Raw genomic sequence first — 19,911 nt, forward strand, 5'->3', positions numbered from 1 at the left:
CCGAGTCCACACCTTGAACAACGGATACAGTGGATTAGGTTAGAGGAGGTGCAAGTGAACCTCTGCTTCACCTGAAAGGACTGTCGGGATCCTTGGACAGAGCCAAGAGAGAAGGTTTCGGGACAGGTGTTGCATCTCCTGCGGTTGCAGGGGAAGGTACCTGGGGAGGGGGTGATTTGGGTAGGAAGGTAAAAGTTAACCAGTTGCACGATCCCACCTGGAGATCTCTGGCCGTCACAGAGGATGACCTCCTCTCCGTCTCCCCCACCCGATCGTTTGTCACGCGGGTGGGTGGGCTTCCCCTCGCGGAAGCCACGATCGGCCGGCCCACCGCTTCTTTTGACCATCCGCCTGCTCGCAGCAGCAGGGCCGCCCGCTCAAAAGACGCCGCAAATCGGAAATCCCAACTCCACAAGGCAGCGGACACCCGGAAACCCCAGCTCCAAAAGGCAGCAAGCTCCCCTGCCTCTGTGCCACCGTGCCCTTCTCTGTGCCCCCATGCCCCTCTCTGTGCCTCCGACCCTCTCTGTGCCTCCGACCCTCTCTGTGCCTCCGACCCTCTCTGTGCCTCTGTGTCCCTCTCTGTGCCCCCATGCCCCTCTCTGTGCCTCCGTCCCTCTCTGTGCCTCCGTCCCTCTCTGTGCCTCCGTCCCTCTCTGTGCCCCCGTGTCCCTCTCTGTGCCCCCGTGTCCCTCTCTGTGCCTCCGTCCCTCTCTGTGCCTCCGTCCCTCTCTGTGCCTCCGTCCCTCTCTGTGCCTCCGTCCCTCTCTGTGCCTCTGTGTCCCTCTCTGTGCCCCCGTGTCCCTCTCTGTGCCCCCATGCCCCTCTCTGTGCCTGTGTCCCTCTCTGTGCCTCCGTCCCTCTCTGTGCCCCCGTGTCCCTCTCTGTGCCCCCGTGTCCCTCTCTGTGCCCCCGTGTCCCTCTCTGTGCCTCCGTCCCTCTCTGTGCCTCCGTCCCTCTCTGTGCCCCCGTGTCCCTCTCTGTGCCCCCGTGTCCCTCTCTGTGCCTCCGTCCCTCTCTGTGCCTCTGTGTCCCTCTCTGTGCCTCCGTGTCCCTCTCTGTGCCCCCGTGTCCCTCTCTGTGCCTCCGTCCCTCTCTGTGCCTCTGTGTCCCTCTCTGTGCCTCCGTGTCCCTCTCTGTGCCCCCGTGTCCCTCTCTGTGCCTCCGTCCCTTTCTGTGCCTCCGTCCCTCTCTGTGCCTCCGTCCCTCTCTGTGCCCCCGTGTCCCTCTCTGTGCCTCCGTCCCTCTCTGTGCCTCCGTCCCTCTCTGTGCCTCCGTGTCCCTCTCTGTGCCTCCGTCCCTTTCTGTGCCTCCGTCCCTCTCTGTGCCTCCGTCCCTCTCTGTGCCTCCGTCCCTCTCTGTGCCTCTGTGTCCCTCTCTGTGCCCCCGTGTCCCTCTCTGTGCCTCCGTCCCTCTCTGTGCCTCCGTCCCTTTCTGTGCCTCCGTCCCTCTCTGTGCCCCCATGTCCCTCTCTGTGCCTCCGTCCCTCTCTGTGCCTCCGTCCCTCTCTGTGCCTCCGTCCCTCTCTGTGCCTCTGTGTCCCTCTCTGTGCCTCTGTGTCCCTCTCTGTGCCCCCATGCCCCTCTCTGTGCCTCTGTGTCCCTCTCTGTGCCTCTGTGTCCCTCTCTGTGCCTCTGTGTCCCTCTCTGTGCCTCTGTGTCCCTCTCTGTGCCTCTGTGTCCCTCTCTGTGCCTCTGTGTCCCTCCACTCTCTGCACCCCCTCCATCTCTAGCCATGCCTGCAAGTTGGGGGCTATGCATGAGTGGATAGGCATGGGGTAAAATGAGTGAATGAATAATATTAATATATCAATGGGGTGGTTAGTGTGTGTGCAGGGGGGGGGTGGTTAGTGCGTGTGTGTGTGTGAGTGTGTGTGTGGGGGGGGGGGGGGGTGTGTGTGTGTGGGGGGGGGGGGTGGGGGTGTGTGTGGGGGGGGGGGGGGGGGGTGTGTGTGTGTCCACTCACATAATCTGCATCCCATTGCAGAATCGTAGTATCATTTATCAATACATGCCCTTCCAATAATGATTCCTATCATCATACCTTACATATTCTTTCCTCCAGCTCATTAATGTAAATAGTAAACAATTATGGGCGAAGAACTGATCCCTGCAGTAGTCCACGAGAATGTAGAACCGTACAGCACAGGAGCATGCCCTTTGGCCAGTGATGCATACTTACATGAATCCATTCTGCCTGCATGCGGTTTATATCCCTCCATTCCGTGCATATTCATTTGCCTATCTAAAAGCCTCTTAAACCCAACTATCGTATTGCTTTCACTATCAACCCTGGCAGCGTGTTTCAGGCACCCACCACTCTTTGCAAAAATTCTCCTCTCTCAACTTAAATATTTATCCTCTACTTTTAGACTCCCTTGCCTTAGGGGAAAAAAAAAAACTTTTTTAATCTCATATTTTTATGAACCTCCATTAGGCATCCCTTATCCTCTTAAGGCCCAGTGAGAGTAAACACATCCTATCCAATCACTCCTTATAACTGCAGCCCAGGTGAATCACTTTTGCACCTTCTCTATTGGTACCGTTCTTCCTCCAGTGTGGTAACCAGAACTGTATACAATACACCAAGTATTGTAGTCAATGTTTTGTGCAGTTGGAACATGCCCCAACCATTCTGCTCAATGCCTCAATTTATGAAGGTGAGCAAACCAAATGTCCTTTTAACAACCTTCTCTATCTCTGCCTCCATTTTCAGAGAGGTATGGATTTGAGTTAATGAATGTCTCAAGACGCACAAACACATACCTGGCAGCTTCTTTGATAGTATTCAGAATAAAATTCCTCTGAATTTCTGTAGACCCTTGTATGTCCTCCAATAATCTGAAGAGTCTGTCATAATCTGGAATTAAAGAACAGTTAATGAGTTTGAAAAATGGATCACAGAGCCGGTAGATTAACCGGCTTCTGTAAATAACCCCTTGCTGTAGGCAAGGATCAAAGGGGACTTAATGGGTGTATGAGAATAAATTAGAGCAACAGGGAAATAAGTAGAAGAGGAATGGAACTGATGGTAGACACAAAATGCTGGAGCAACTCAGCGGGACAGGCTTTGGAGAGAAGAATGGGTGATGTTTCGGGTCAAGACCCTTGTTCGGGATTGCTGTGCTGGAAGCCGCATGGATCTGGTGGATTGATCGACTATGACAGGAAGCAAAAGCTTTTTCCACAAAAATGAATATATGAAACTTGATTAAACATCAGTTTAATTAATGTATCAATTAAAACGTTTTTGCCACGTGCAAAACTTTCTTCTTACCATCGTTTCCCCTCTTTTATATACAACACAGCTGCATAAGCACTATTCACATTGAAAACAATGGCAGCTTGGCCAGTATTTGCTGGTGAGAACATGATAATATCTAGCCACAGAACTTTACCTGTTTCTACAACACTTCTCACCAATTGATTCAAAAGGGCAACTTTTCACAAGGTATTTTTAAAGTATTATATGAGCAACTTGCAAAATAATAAACATTAGCAGTAAGATCAGCCATGATCTAACTAAATAGCTGATCAGGATCAAAGGGCTGACTGCCAACTCCTCCTGATTTGTATGTAGATTTGGTGTCACATACCTGTTCTGTATTCATATTTATTATCTTAAAAGATCATGGTAAAAATATTCATTTGTAATTGGATTTTCTCTTGGGTTTAATAATAATAATAATAATAATAATACATTTTATTTATTGTCGCCTTTCAAGAGTCTCAAGGACCTTATAAAAATTGAGCAGGTAGAGGAAAAACATGTAAGGGGAATGAAATAAATAGTAGAGACATGACTAGTACACAAAGTAAAGACAGAATTCAATACAAAACACAGTATGAGGCAATTAATGCACAGATGAAAAGAGACGTGGACGTGGGCTAAGGATAGGCAGAGGTGAAGAGATGGGTCTTGAGGCGGGACTGGAAGATGGTGAGGGACACGGAATTGCGGATCAGTTGGGGGAGGGAGTTCCAGAGCCTGGGAGCTGCCCTGGAGAAGGCTCTGTCCCCAAAACTGCGGAGGTTGGACTTGTAGATGGAGAGGAGACCGGCTGATGTTGATCTGAGGGACCGTGAGGGTTGGTAGGGGGAGAGGAGGTCAATGAGATATGGGGGGGCCAGATGGTGGAGGGTTTTGTAGGTGAGGATCAGGATTTTGTAGGTGATCCGGTGGGAGATGGGAAGCCAGTGAAGTTGTTTGAGGACTGGAGTGATGTGATGCCAGGATTTGGTATGGGTGATGAGTCGGGCGGCTGCGTTCTGGACCAGTTGGAGTCGGTTGATGTAGGTGGAGCTGATGCCAAGGAGAAGTGAGTTGCAATAGTCCAGTCGGGAGGAGATGAAGGCATGGATGAGTCTTTCAGCAGCGGGCGGTGTGAGAGAGGGTCTGAGTTTGGCGATGTTGCGGAGATGAAAGAAGGAGGTTTTAATGACATGGCGGATGTGAGGCTCAAGGGAGAGGGTGGAATCAAAGATCACGCCAAGGTTGCGGGCCTGTGGAGATGGGGAGACAGTGGTGCCGTCGATGGTGAGAGTGGGGTTATTGATTTTGCTGAGTGTGGCTTTGGAGCCTATGAGTTTAGTCAGTTCATTTCTGATAAACTAAACAAAAGTGTAATTTCTACAAAAACCACATGACATTTATCTTGATTTACCTGATCTCCCAGTGGCTCAGCACTTCAACCCCCCCTCCCATTCTGAATCCGACCTTTCTGTCCTGGGCCTCCTCCATGGCCAGAGTGAGGCCCACCGTAAATTGGAGGAGGAGCACCTCCTATTTTCGCTTGGGTAGTTTACACCTCAGCGGTATGAACACTGACCTCTCCAATTTCAGATAGTCCCTGCTTTCTCCTTCTTTCCCCTTCCCAGCAATCTGCCTATCAAACCCCTCGGCTTGTACTCGCTAGAATTTAGAAGATTGTGGGGGGATCTTATAGAAACTTACAAAATTCTTAAGGGGTTGGACAGGCTAGATGCAGGAAGATTGTTCCCGATGTTGGGGAAGTCCAGAACGAGGGGTCACAGTTTAAGGATAAGGGGGAAATCTTTTAGGACCGAGATGAGAAAAACATTTTTCACACAGAGAGTGGTGAATCTCTGGAATTCTCTGCCACAGAAGGTAGTTGAGGCCAGTTCATTGGCTATATTAAGAGGGAGTTAGATGTGGCCCTTGTGGCTAAAGGTATCAGGGGGTATGGAGAGAAGGCAGGTACAGGATACTGAGTTGGAAGATCAGCCATGATCATATTGAATGGCGGTGCAGGCTCGAAGGGCCAAATGACCTACTCCTGCACCTATTTTCTATGTTTCTAACAGTAGTGTACCACATAATCACAAGTGGATTGTGCAATTGGTCGACACCTGTACTGTGCAGGAAAGAACTGCAGATGCTGGTTTAAATCGAAGGTAGATACAAAATGCTGGAGTAACTCAGTGGCAGCATCTCTGGAGAGATGGAATGGGTGAAGAAGGGTCTCGACCCAAAACATCACACATTCCTTCTCTCCAGAGATGCTGCCTGTCCCACTGAATTACTCCAGTATTCTGTGTCTACCTAACACCTATACTGTTGGTATAGGACATCCGGAACAATAGATAACCAATCTGAAATAATCCTGCTGGTTACGATGAACAATGATGATCAAACTGAGTGACAATAAAATGGTCAAGAATGGGAGGAAGAATCTGATTGACAGTGTTCAGTGTATTAAGGAATAGATCGACTGGGCTTATATTCATTGGAATTTAGAAGGATGCAAGGGGATTTTATAGAGGTTGCAGGAAAAATGTTCCTTATGTTGGGAACCAGTCACAGTTTAAGAATAAGGGGTAGACCATTTAGGACTGAGATGAGGAAAAACGTTTTCACCCAGAGTTGTGAATCTGTGGAATTCTCTGCCACAGAAGGTCGTGGAGGCCAATTCACTGGATGTATTCAACAGAGAGTTAGATAGAGCTCCAAGGGCTAACGGAATCATGGGAATGGGGAGAAAACAGAAACGGGGCACTAATTTTGGACGAAGAGCTGAATGGACTACTCCTGCACCTATTTTCTGTGTTTCTATGTTAAAGTGGGACGACAGATGGCGCAGTGGGCTAAGTGTTCGGCTGGCAACCGGAAGGTAGCCGGTTCGAATCCCGTTTGGAGTGCATACTGTCGTTGTGTCCTTGGGCAAGACACTTCACCCACCTTTGCCTGTGTGTGAATGTGGGTGAGTGATTGGTGGTGGTCGGAGGGGCCGTAGGCGCAGAATGGCAGCCACGCTTCCGTTAGTCTGCCCCAGGGCAGCTGTGGCTACAGAAGTAGCTTACCACCACCGAGTGTGACTGAGGAGTGAATGAATAATGCGATGTAAAGCGCCTTGAGTATTAGAAAGGCGCTATATAAATCCCATCCATTATTATTATTATTAAAGTACTTTCACTGTTTCCTATTTCTCAATGTGTAGGAATCAACATTTTGTTGTATCATTTTTCTGGAGATTTGTCCACATGTTTCAGGTAGTCATATAGATGTTATAATATGGATATCTGTACCTTTTGATCCAGTTGTTTTAAAACATTGTAGATGCTGCAATCGGGAGCAAAAAAAGCAAATTGCTCAAGGAACTTTGCAAGTCAGACAACATCTGTAGAGGAAGATGGCCAGATGAAGGGTCTCAACCCAAAATATCCAATTTCCATTTCCCTTCGCAGATGCTGCCTGATTTGCTGAGTCCCTTCAGCACTTTCTATTTTGTTGGTTATTTTGTTTTAGTTTAATTTCTTGCAGCAGCTTCTTAATTTGACTGGCATTAATTCCCAGTTTAAAGCATTTTCCGCAACCCATCAAATATTTTGTGGAAACAAATAGAGATCTTAGTCAAGAGATTTTGATATAGCTTCATACTCTTCACACATTTGCACTCAGCTTAATAAGCAGCTGTAAGATAAACTTACTTCTCCCTGGCTTGCGAATCTCCTTTATGACTTTGATCCTGAGCTCTGCATTAGTCCCTTCTACCACGGGCTGAACTTGCATGCCATCAGAGGCAGGCAAGGATATGCCTGGGCTGCTTTCCAGTGTCACATCTTCTTCATTATCAGTTTCCGATGGGCTCTCCAAGGAGTCATTCATTACAACATCCAGCCCAAGTTGATGATCAAGTATATCCTCAGCCACATGATTGAGTTGTGCATCAAGCTGAAAGTCACTGGGCAGCAGGACATCTGGTGCTGTGTGAATAGATGTTGAAGCAGCTCCTTCTGCTGGAGCCGGTTCCACTGTTTCTTCAATGGATTTATCTAATGATTGCCACACATCCTTCTCTGCACTTACTTCATCTGTTGCAACACTGTTCATATCTGAATGTAAAAGAATAAAAGCTATTGAACAATGTCAGCATTTCTATGTACAGTGGTTTTAATGTTATTTATTAATGAGCATTCTTATTTTGCTATAAAATATGAGGAGTAAATTATTTGTCTCCTCCTGCCTGCTATTTAGTAATATCATTGCTAATCTTTTACATTCATACAGTTTCCTGTATTAAACTCCTACCACAAGATTTCAGCACCAACAGTTCATAAGAGTACATACTATCAAGACTTGAGACAAAACACACCAAAGCCCCAGTCATTGTAGCCAGAGACTTCAATGAAGCCAACCCCAGGGATGTACTACCAAAGTACTATCAGCATGATTCTTGTCCCACCAGGGCCAGAAAACACTGCTACACATCAATACAAATCACCTATATCTCTGCTCCTCGGCCACATTTTAGGACATTTAATCACCTAGCTGTACTTCTTCTCCCTCCCTACAAACACTGAAGCAGGAGGATCAGGTACAGGTAATATTAGTGTGGGCAGTGGACAGGTGCTATAGACCTGCACAGGAAGGTAGACGCTGCCACCCCCACGAGTCTCGGGCAGATGGGGCTTGTCAGCCTGGGAAGGCAGTCCACCTAGGAGAGGGAAAACTCTGATTTAAAACCTCCACTGCCTTGTGGCCATATCCAGTCATGGAAAAGGCTCCAGGAATAAACCTCAAGAAAATCCGGAGTCGGAGCCCCTAAGGCAGTTCGTCGTTGTCTACAACCTCGCTCTGGCAGTTCCTGCGACGGCGCCAAACTGTAATGGCCCTGCTGCTCCTTTGGATCGATCAGCGACGTGGAGAGGGGGGACGTGCTGCATGGGCAACAGCCTGTCCTCCATATGACATCGCCCAGGTTTGCATCAGACCAGGATACATCACCCATAAACAGTCATGACCGAGGGGAGGCCTTCTATTATAGTCAGCAGACACGGGTAATATCCTTTCCATATTTAGGAATCCTCCACAGGATCAGATACAGATAATATTGGTCGGCAGACAAGGATGACATCCTTTCCTTATTTAGGAATCCTGTAGCCAACTTGAATGAGTATGTCACTGGCGTGACTGACTTCATCACCAAGTGCATAGAGGCATACATGCTGAAGACAACCCAAGTGTTCCCCAACTATGGATGAACAACGAGATACACTCCCAGGTGAAGGCCTGGACCACTGCGTGCATACAAGTCAAACGCTCCCTAGCGGTACAAGAAAGCTCAGTATGATCTTCACAAAGCCATAAAGAATGCCAAGAGAAACGGGCAAACTTGATTGCCAGTATAATCATTTGGACACCCACAAAAAGTGGCAATGTCTGAATACTATATCTAGTTGCAATGCGAAGTCAGGCAACACCACTGGTGATAGTGCAGCCCCATCGGATGAACTAAATGCTTTGAGTAGAAGGACAACAGGATGATGACATCCATCCCATCAGATTCAAGTTGTAGGAAGGAACTGCAGATTCCTAATGCTGGTTTACACCAAATTCATTAATCGGTGAAAACATTACTGACGCAGTGGTTCGGGTTTCCGATGGGAACGATGACGGAACAATGATGATCACATCTCTGTCCTCCAGTTCCAGAGGACTTCCGCCGCTGGAAGTATAGGGATTTGTTGTATGTGCTTTATCATCATTCCTGACAATGCTATGTACGACAGCGATCGCAACGTCTACTGGTGTGGATGGCCGTTGGCTCGTTAGAAGCTAATCCACCCTTTAACAGGTCATGTTTTTTTGTCCTGCTGGGGGTCCACAGCCCCCTCCTCACTTGGCAAACCAAGTGGGGGAGACGGTTTAGTTGCTGACTATCCGACCATGGAGCAGGTAGCACGGGATTACATGGTACCCATGGCGGGGGGGGAACTCCCCCCGACCTGATAAGCAAAGCTTACCCTTTGGTGTACCTTATGCACCAAAGATAGACACAAATTGCTGGAGTAATTCAGCAGTTTGGGAAGCATCTCTGGAGAAAAGTGGTGACGTTTCTGGTCGAGACCCTTCTGTGTCTATCCATCAGACTCAAGTGTGCCTCTTCTCAGCATCATTGTTAGATCGGCCTTCCTGAGGGCAAATCCTGGGAAAGCAACTGGTCCGATTGGCCCTAACGAAGTCCCCGGCCGTGACATCAGAAGATGCCCGGAGCAACTAGGAGCATTCACAGACCTCTTAAATCTCTCCCTATTCCATGCTGAGGTACACACGTGCTTAAAGACCATTATCATCCCAGTGGTGAAAAAAAAAGCAAGACCTCATGCTTTAACAACTACTGTCCAGTTGCCTTTACATCCACCATCATGAAGTGTTTTGAAAGGTTAGTTATGAAACGCATTAAATACAGTCTACTAAGCAACCTAGAACCACTGCAGTTCGCCTACTGCCACAACAGTTCCACGGCCAATGCCATCTCCCTGGCCCTACACTCACCCCTGAAACAACTGGATAAGAGACACCCATGTCAGACTTCTATTCCCAGGCTACAGCTCTGCTTATCCCATCCAAGCTCATCTCCAAACTCATGGAACTTAGAATCAGCACATCTCTGCAACTGGATCCTCAACTTCCTGACCTACAAACCACAATCAGTGAAGATAGGTTACAAATCATCCTCTACGATAAAGCTCAACACTGGTGCTCCGCAAGGATGCGTTCTCAGCATGTTTGTTTACTCCTTATACACCCACGACCGTGCGGGCAAGTACAAATCCAACTCAATGTATAAATTCGCGGACAACATCACGGGAGTGGGTGAGATATCAAATAATGACGAGATGGAGTACAGGAAGGAGAATGAGAACCTTGCAAAAACAACCACCTTTCTCTCAATGTCACAAAACAAATTAGTTAATGATCGACTTCAGGAAGTGAAGCAGTACACATACCCCACCAAATATTGAGACTATCAAAGTAGAGATGGTTGAAAACTTCAAGTTCCTAGGAGTAAATATCCCGAGCAACCTGGCCTGGATCACTCATGTCGATCAACAGGTGAGAAAGCACACCCATTGAGAAAGCACACCTGCTTTCTTAGAAGGCTTAGGAAGTTCGGCATGAACAGACAACGTTTCAGGTTAGGGCCCTTCGGGAATGGATATAGAGTCTATTATAGAATCCTGACACCGAACCTCGTCTGTTCATTCCTTCCACAGATGTTGCCTGACCCGCTGAGTTTCCCCAGCACACTATTTTTGCTCAGGATTCCAGCAACAGCAATTTCCTGCATCTCCAAAAGTAACATTTTTTGTACATCACATTTAATTGGGGCCAAGAATCCACTAGAAGGTGGATTCCATTGGACATTCAAAAAGGGCGTAGTGTCTGAAAGACGACAATTTGGAAAGCGACAGGGAAAGGCCATGGGAATGGATTAGATGGATTGCTCTTACATAAAGATGTCCAAAATAGAACCTACCATGCTATAATCCTTCTGTGAATTCATCAGTCACAATTTCAGTGACAATCAAGACATTTGAGTTGCTCATCATCTCCAGCAGATGCCCCCATCTTCTGCCCTCCACTGGCACCACTTGCCTCCATTTCTCTTTCGTTTTTTTCTCTTTTGTCCACCTCCATCCAACATCTACCTGCCTCTGCCATCACCCCCCCCCCCCCCCCCCCCCCCCCCCCCCCCCAATGTGGGTAATTTCCTACTGATTGCAGGAAGCAGGGGCTGGCCACACCACTTTTAATGCTGCAAGCGCTTTACCATTATGGACTTCCAGAGGCTTGACAGGGCAGCCCTGTGATTGAACTCCTGCAGTCAGAGGTCCCTTTCCTCCGATGTTATTTATGACAGGTGATGCTGGAGTTCGTCGCAGCAGCGGTGACATGCTACGCCTTCTCTTCAGTGATCCTGGTGTGTTGGGTTCTCCAGGTCGCTTCACCTTATTCTGCGGGCCTGCAACAAACTCATCCGCCTCATCGATCATCATTCCCTTATAACAGAAAGTAAAACAGAATTATAGCAATTGTAGAGATTAAACAGAACATTATAATGCATACTCTATCCTGCTGGTATGTAATAGAATTACAACTTTTTCAAACCACATTAATCTTAGGATGACAGGGAAGAAATTGGTTAAGAAAGAACTAGATGCTGGAAAAACCAAAGGTAGACAAAAATGCTGAAGAAACTCAGCAGGTGAGGCAGCATCTATGGAGCGAAGGAATAGGTGATGTTTCGGGTCGAGACCCTTCTTCAGACTGATGTGGGGGTGGGGGGGGGCGGGAAGAAGAAAGGAAGAGGTGGAGACAGTGAGCTGTGGGAGAGCTGGGAGGGGGAGGGGAAGGAGGCAGAAAGCAAGGACTACCTGAAATTGGAGAAGTCAATGTTCATACCGCTGGGATGTAAACTACCCAAGCGAAATATGAGGTGCTGCTCCTCCAATTTGCGGTGGGACTCACTGATCCTTGACAAAGATATTTGCATAGCCAATAGGCACGAGTGAAATGCCTGAAGATTGGAGCATGGCTAATATTATTCCTTTATCAAAGGAAAGCTGCAAGGAAAAGCTTGGGAATGATAGGCCAGTGAACCTAAAATCAATCAGTAGTGGGAATGCGGATGCTGAGACAGGATTTACATTTATTTGTAAAGTCAAGGATTAGAAATAGTCAACATAGCTTTGTATGTAGAACATTGAGTCTCATGAACTTAATTTTTTTTTTTTTTTTTAAAGAGGTAACTATGAAAATTGACAAGGGGGTGTGGTTGACATTGTCTATATAGACTTCAGCAAGGCCATTGAAAGGTATTGCATGGCAGGCTGGAATGTGGTAGACCGCATGAGATCCAGAGCAAGCTAGCCGAATGGATACAAAACTGGTTTGAAAAAAGTAAACAGAGTGACAATAGACAATAGGTGTAGGAGTAGGCCATTCGGCCCTTCGAGCCAGCACCACCATTCAATGTGATCATGGCTGATCATCCTCAATCAGTACCCCATTCCTGCCTTCTCCCCATATCCCCTGACTCCGCTATCTTTAAGAGCCCTATCTAGCTCTCTCTTGAAAATATCCAGCGAACTGGCCTCCACCGGCCTCTGAGGCAGAGAATTCCACAGACACACAACTCTCTGTGAGAAAAAGTGTTTCCTCGTCTCCATTCCAAATGGCTTATCCCATATTCTTAAATTGTGGCCTCTGGTTCTGGACTCCCCCAACATCGGGAACATGTTTCCTGCCTCTAGCGTGTCCAAACCCTTAACAATCTTATATGTTTCAATAAGATCTCCTCTCATCCTTCTAAACTCCAGAGTGTACAAGCCCAGCCGCTCCATTCTCTCAGCATATGACAGTCCCGCCTTCCCAGGAATTAACCATGTAAACCTATGCTGCACTCCCACAATAGAAATAATGTCTTTCCTCGAATTAGGGGACCAAAACTGCACATAATACTCCAGGTGTGGTCTCACTAGGGCTCTGTACAACTGCAGAAGGACCTCTTTGCTCCTATTGGATTCAATTTTATTGTCATTGCACTTTTCAGTGCAACGAAATGGTTTAGCCTGCAGTCATAACATAGAATAATAACAAAACAAACATTCAACACAATTTAAAGTCCCAAGGCCAACATGCCATTCGCTTTCTTCACTGCCTGCTGTACCTGCATGCTTACTTTCATAGTGGTAGTAGGATGCACACAAGAAACTGCAGATGCTAGAATCTTGAACAAAAAGCAAAGATCATAAGCTCATAAACCATAGGAGCAGAATTAGGCCATTCGGCCCAGAGTCTAACTCGGCATTCAATCGAGGCTGACCTATCTTTCCCTCTCAGCCCCATTCTCCTGCCACCGACCCCCCCCCCCCCCCCCCCATAACTGCTGACACCCTTACTAATCATGAATTTGTCAACCTCTGCTTTAAAAATACCCGATGACTTGCCCTCCATAGCAGTTGGTGGCAATTGATTCAACAAATTCATGACATTTTGACTAAAGAAATTCTTCCGCATCTCCTTTCCAATGGTACACCTTTTATTGAGGCTGTGCCCTTTGGTCCTAGATTTTCCCACTTGTGGAAACATCCACAATGAGAATCTCCCCCATCCTTCTAAACTCCAGCGAGTACAGGCTCAGTGCCGAGTGCCATCAAACGTTCATCATACATTAACCCAATCATTCTTGTAAACCTCTTCTGGACCATCTCCAATGCCAGCACACCCCTCCTCAGATATGGGGCCCAAAACTGCTCAATAATCCAAATACGGTCTGACAAATGCATTATAAAGCCTCAGCATTAAATCCTTGTTTTTGTATTCTTGTCCTCTCAAAGTGAACGATAACATTGCGTTTGTCTTTCTTATTACCAATTCGTCTTGCAAATTAACCTTTTGGGAATCCTGCACCAGCACTCCCAAGTCCTATTGCACCTCCCATTTCTGAATCCTTTCCCCATTTAGAAAATAGTCTACACCTTTATTTCTACGATCAAAGTGCGTGACTGTACACTTTGCTTTGCTGTATTCCATCTGCCACTTCTTTGCCAACTCTTCCAACCTGATCAAGGCCTTCTGCAGAGTCTCTGCTTCCTCTACACTAGCTGCCCCTCCACCTATCTTCACATCATCCACAAACTTGGATCCAATCCACTGACTTCAGCCTATTTTGTTATGTGCTTCTAAGTACGAAGAAACCTCATCCTAAAGAATGGATTCTAAAATCTTACCAACCACGAAAGTCAGGCTAACCAGCTTATAGTTAGGCTACCTCTTACAGAACCCTGGGGTATAGTCCATCTGGTCCAGGTGACTTATGCACCTTCAGACCTAACATCTTCCCAACCACCTTCTCCTTAGTAATAGCAACTCCACTAACTTCTGCTCCCTGATTCTTGAATTTCAGGCACGTTGCTGGTGTCTTCTGCTATGAAAACTTATCAAAACCCTTATTCAATTAATGCCGATATTTTATTCCCCATTACTACTTCTCCAGCATCTTTTGCCAGCGGTCCACTGTCCACTCTTGCCTCTCTTTTACTCTTTATCTGAAGTGCTGGAGGTTCTCAACAGGTCGAAGAGGGAATGGACAGATGGTGTTTTGGGTCAGGACCCTTCAGTGGTAGTAGAGAATTGTTATTCAGACTGTAACAAGTGGTGTTCCACGGGATCGATCCTGGTGCCACTGTTGTCCGTTATTTATCTTAACAATTTGGATGAGAATGGCACGGTTAGTAAATTTGCGGATGAATCTAAAACTGGTGGCATAGTGAACAGTGAAGATTTCACCGAGAACGTGATCAACTGGGACTAGCAGGTTGAGGTGAGAAACATAAATAGGTGCAGGAGTAAGCCATTTGGCCCTTCAAGCCAGCACCACCATTTAACACGATCAATTCTGATCATCCAGAATCAGTACCCCATTCCTGCTTTTCCCCCATATCCCTTGATTCCGCTAGCCCCAAGAACTAAATCTAACTCTCTTGAAAACATCCAGTGAATTGGCGAAACATCCAGTGAATAGGCACAACGAGCACCGTGTACTGCTCTGGTTTCCCTGCTATATGAAGGATGTGATTAAGATGTGAGGTATTGTATTTTAGTAATACAAACCAGGACAGGACTTGCACAGTAAATGCCCCCGGGGAGTAATGTAGATCCGCTAGGCCTTGCGATGCATGTACAGAGTTCTTGAAAGTGGTAACGCAGACAGATAAGAGTGGTTTGACGCCCTTGCCTTAATCTGTCAGGGTACTGAGAAAAGGAAAAGACAAATGGTAGAATAACTCAATGGGTTCGGCAGCATCTGAAATAGGGACCCGGCCCAAAACATTACCCATCTTGTTCTCCAGAGATGCTGCTTGACCTACCGAATTACCCCAGCACTTTGTCTCTTTTTAAATAAACCACATCTGCAGTTCTTTGTTTCAACTGAGTACAGGAGCTCAGATGTCATGCTGCAGTTATACAAGACATTGGTATTGCCACAATCAGCACTGTGTACTGTTCTGCTTTCCCCGCTTTATGAAGGATGTAATTAAACTGGAAAAAGATACAAAAACAGATTTATGAGAAATTAGAGACTGGTGGGTTTGAGTTATGATAGGCTGGATGGGCAAGGACCATTATCCTTGGACATTGGTGGTTAAGGAATGGCTTTATAGTGGTATACAAGATCATGAGGGGAATAGATCACGTGCATAGTCTCAGTGTTTTCCCTAGAGGAGTCAAAAACTAATAGGCCTAAGTAAGGTGAGAGGGGTAAGATTTAAAAGGGAACCAAGGAGCAACTTTGTTTCCCCAGAGAGGAATGTGCATATACGGAACATAGAAACATAAACCTAGAAAATAGGTGCAGGAGTAGGCCATTCGGCCCTTCGAGCCATTCAATATGATCATGGCTGATCATCCAACTCACTGCCAGTGGAAGTCAGAGGCGGGTTCCGTTACAACAGGTAAAACACAGACAGGTTTATGGATAGGTAGAGTTGAAGGATATAGGCTCCGTTACAGACAACTTGGCTGGCATGGAGAGGTTTGGTCAAATCGCCTGTTTTTGTACTGTATAGCACTTTGTTTTTATTCAAGTTTTCAGTATCTGCAGTTTCTGTGCACCCTGAAAATCTTTTGTTACCTTGTTAAATCAGATGTAGGACAACAAATGTTTCTTGTATCATGAGGTGGTGGGCAAGGAAGGGTTAGGGGTGCTGGTTGGATGACTGAGCATCAGTTGTTTTGAGAGGTGTGCCAGCCGCAGTTAGGAAAGGACGTAGGGTTTGAGTAAATGATCCTCAGATACTAACAATCTAAAAGCCAAGTTGTCCAACCCACAGTGGGCCCCACAATTCCAAGTCTGGAACCTGCTCAGGTAGTTTTTCTGCAATGAGCAATGAAGCAGGCTGTGCGCGATGGGGTTCACTAATGGAAGAGTGGCCTGTGCCATTCAGGGGACAAACATGTGCCGAGAACAAGTCAGAGTGGTGAACAGATTTGCAACATATACACCTGCCACTTTTGCTTTAGCTGAGACAGATGGAGGACTTGAAAAAAAAAAAGTGAATGTTGTGATCCTCACATTGGATCCTTGAATCTCTTTAATGAAATGACTTCACAGAAATTCAAACAGTCAGGACACACCAATGTTGCAAGGGAATTTCTGAAGGAAATATATCTACAAAGTCCCTCCATCTGTGATGGCCTTTAGCCATCTTGCTCACACTCCCATGGCTTTCACTGTCCTTATTCCACATCTTGAACAGAATAATTCTACTGATTGTGTATCTGGTGTTGTGGAACATTCTGAGCCGCTTGCGGTCACTGCTGAGAACAAGCTATCCCACACAGGATACTAAAATGCTCTGGTCAGTCCCAAATTTGAAAGGATCTCAGTCCATGAACTTGGTTAGGGTTCTTAGCACATTTGATTCCATGCCCTCAACTTCCTCTGTCTGGCAGAAACCATCCAATACTAGAAATTTGTCATCCATACACATACCTTCTTGTCCTGTTTGAAAGGATTCCCGAACGTATGGAGCCGCTTCGGTTGGTCTGGGTCAATCTCACGAAGAGGAGGGGGCATAAGTTTCAAATATTCTTGATAGTTGCCCATCTGTGCCACAGGAATGCTGTGCAGATAATCTGAAATAAAGGTGGCAGTAACTGCATAACGATTTGTATAGCAGCATGTGCATTTGAAAGCGTGTGTTTTACAAATCGTCCCCAGTTTACAAAAGGCAACTAATCTGCAGCTCGTACATACAAGAAGGTTTTCAGAGACCGGATTTGCGAATAACTGCAGGTTATTCTTTTTTACACTAGTTGGACCTTTGCCACATCAAACCTAAGAAAATATTTTCATTAGCAACTGTCTACTGTGTCCTCTTATCTAGTTAGACTCATGCCACCTGGACCAGCCAATTATGGAATCAGGAAATATTCCAGTGAAATTCTTGGCAATATCAGTGCTTCTGCTGTTATACCTAATTTGCACCCTCAAATAGGAAGTAATCTTCCTCACCTTTCCAACAAAATGTTGTATTTTGCATTTACCCATGTTGATTTTATTTGAAAACTATTTGCCCATTCTACCAGACTATTGATATCATCTTTCAGTTTGTTATAATCCTACTCAATACCTATCTTCCCCATTCTGATATATATTAAAAAATTGAGCTTTTGGTTCCAAAGCTGATATTGCTAATCTAAATTGTCAACACAACATTTAGAAGAGAAATCTCTTCTCCTATACTGAAATCCTCTTGTTATGAAGGCAGAGGCATATATGCTTAGAGATCTAGGCATATGTATTGAAAATATTGAACCAGCAGGACTGCCTGAAACACTTAGTATTCCCTACACTTTCTGTTTAAATGATCTCGAGTAAAGCGGACAAGGTTCAGAAATTGATGAAAAGTGAAAAATCCATGAAGTTCTGATGAAGCTGCATTGATCATTAATTAATGCCATTACTGGAACACTGCATCCACTTCTCGTGACTTGACCTCAGGAAGGATGGGAAATTTCTACAAAAATCAAAAAACAAAGGAGTTGAGCGGAGAGGTTAGACTGGAGAAGCTGGGGTTGTTCTCTCTGGAGCAGAGGAAACTGGGAGCTGAAAATGCTGAAAATAATCAGGTCAGGCGACATCTGTGGAAAGACAACATTTGAGGTAACATTTCTGATTGAAGAGCTTTCGGCAGAATTGGGCAAGAGAGAAAATCAATTTGTTTTAACACTGGTGTGATTAACTTCAACTAACTGCCAGAGCTAAATATTTACAGAATAGATTCATTTAACGATTTACCATAAACAAATTAAATAGCAAGCACGGTGGACTTGAGGACCCAGGGTCAGTAAATTGAGTGTCAGAGTCAACTTCAGGTACAATTAGGAAACCTACTTTGAATTCATACCTATCATGGAACGATTTAGATCTTCAGATTATTACTGCATTACTAGTCTAGTTTCTTAATCATCAAAGAATGCTATTGAGATGAAATTGGATTAAATATCCTGCTCAAAAAGCAGTAGACAGTCTATTTTGCTTTTAAAGTATTCTATTACTGAGTTTACAATGTTATGGAAATGAACATGTAGAAACAGCTTTCAGCAGCACTGTTAAAACAGTACAGCTATAAGAGCAATTCTGATATATTCTCTTGGGTTTTGCCTAGCACCACCAGCATTCAGCTCAGTGGGACCAGCCTACTCTACTTCCACTTTTAATTGTCTGACTGCACCAAAGGATTTCCAGCTCCGACTTCCTTTTTCACATTACCTGAAAGCAATGGAACCTACCTCCAAATGAACGAAAGCAATATTCAGTGCCACCATTCACCACTTCTTTCTCCATCCCCATCACCTTTAACAGACTGAACCCAGATTTTCTACACAGATTAACTCATCTCCAAGGTAGACAAAAAATGCTGGAGTAACTTAGCGGGTGAGGCAGCATCTCTGGAGAGAAGAAATAGGCGATGTTTCGGGTCGAGACCTTTTTTCAGACTGATGTCAAGGGAGGGGGGGCGGGACAAAGATAGATAGTAAGACTAGTGGGAGAACTGGGAAGGGGGAGGGGATGGTGAGAGATGTTATAACTTCAGATAGCCCTTGCTTTCTCTCCATCCCCTCCCCCCCTCCCAGATCTTCCACGTCTTACTTTATCCGCCTACATTCTATCTTTTCCAGCATTTTGTGTCTACCTTTGATTTTATCAGCACCTGCAGTTCTTTCTTACACTTAACTCATCTCCAACACATTGTATCAAACCTGGCCCCCTTTTCAGTTGACAATGTGCAAAACAGATTTAGGAGTTATCCCAGGATCATTTTCCTTACCTTCGTCTTGGCCTTGAATCAATTTCTGCGTAGTTTTCAGTAGATTTGATCTCATTCTAGTTAGCTGGTCCAACAGGCTCCGGCGAGGAATGTCGTAAGCATTCCGGTAAGTCTGAGGCTTAACATCCTATGTTTTGAATACAAGGCCACATTTAAATAGAATTTTCATAGACAAAATGTCAATTACAATTTTACTCAAAATGCTTCACAATGCAATAGTCGCTATCAGAACACAAAAAGCAAACTATTTCTGCAGACATTAACAAATGGAAGTTTAATTTACCTTGTTTAGGATTGCTATCTGAAAGCCAGCAAACTCCTTCATGCTCAGCTCCAAGGGCCTGAGAGGCACTTCCCCTGTGATTCCTTGCAGCAGTTGCTTAAAATCTTTGCGATGTGCCAAAGACAGTACACTGGATTGGTTCTTAACTTTGATTCCCAGCTCTTGTGGAGTCTTTTTGCCAACAGATGAAATTATACGATCTGATTCCATTTTGGCCTGAAACACATAAAACTGCAGATTGGAATCTGAAACAAAAATGGAATGCTGGAAGAACTCAGTCAAGCAGCATTTGGAAAAGAGAACTCAGTTAATGTTTCAAGTGAGCAGAATTTGGTTAAGATTTTGCAGCAACTAAACATTTGCTACCTTATTCACATCACTCCAACAATATTTGTTTTCATGTCATACAAAAGTGAACATGGTTAGCTTCTTTTCTCTTCGCAAATCTCACACCTCCTCACGCTTCTCCCCTCCCCATACAATAAT

General features: G+C 45.5%; 1 protein-coding gene across 1 annotated transcript in view; it reads right to left on the reverse strand.

Annotated features, from left to right (window-relative positions):
- Positions 1 to 19,911, reverse strand: part of LOC116978906 (integrator complex subunit 6-like) — a 92,806-nt gene that overhangs the window by 7,131 nt on the left and 65,764 nt on the right. The window contains exons 12-17 of the mRNA XM_033030186.1: positions 19,426 to 19,641; positions 19,143 to 19,269; positions 16,802 to 16,944; positions 11,075 to 11,303; positions 6,948 to 7,352; positions 2,766 to 2,859 (exon numbers count right to left, since the gene is read on the reverse strand). Coding sequence (XP_032886077.1) covers positions 2,766 to 2,859; positions 6,948 to 7,352; positions 11,075 to 11,303; positions 16,802 to 16,944; positions 19,143 to 19,269; positions 19,426 to 19,641 — 1,214 coding nt within the window. The remainder of the gene's footprint in view (positions 1 to 2,765; positions 2,860 to 6,947; positions 7,353 to 11,074; positions 11,304 to 16,801; positions 16,945 to 19,142; positions 19,270 to 19,425; positions 19,642 to 19,911) is intronic.

This window comes from Amblyraja radiata, chromosome 12 (genome assembly GCF_010909765.2).
Source record: "Amblyraja radiata isolate CabotCenter1 chromosome 12, sAmbRad1.1.pri, whole genome shotgun sequence".
Taxonomy (NCBI): Eukaryota; Metazoa; Chordata; class Chondrichthyes; order Rajiformes; family Rajidae; genus Amblyraja; species Amblyraja radiata.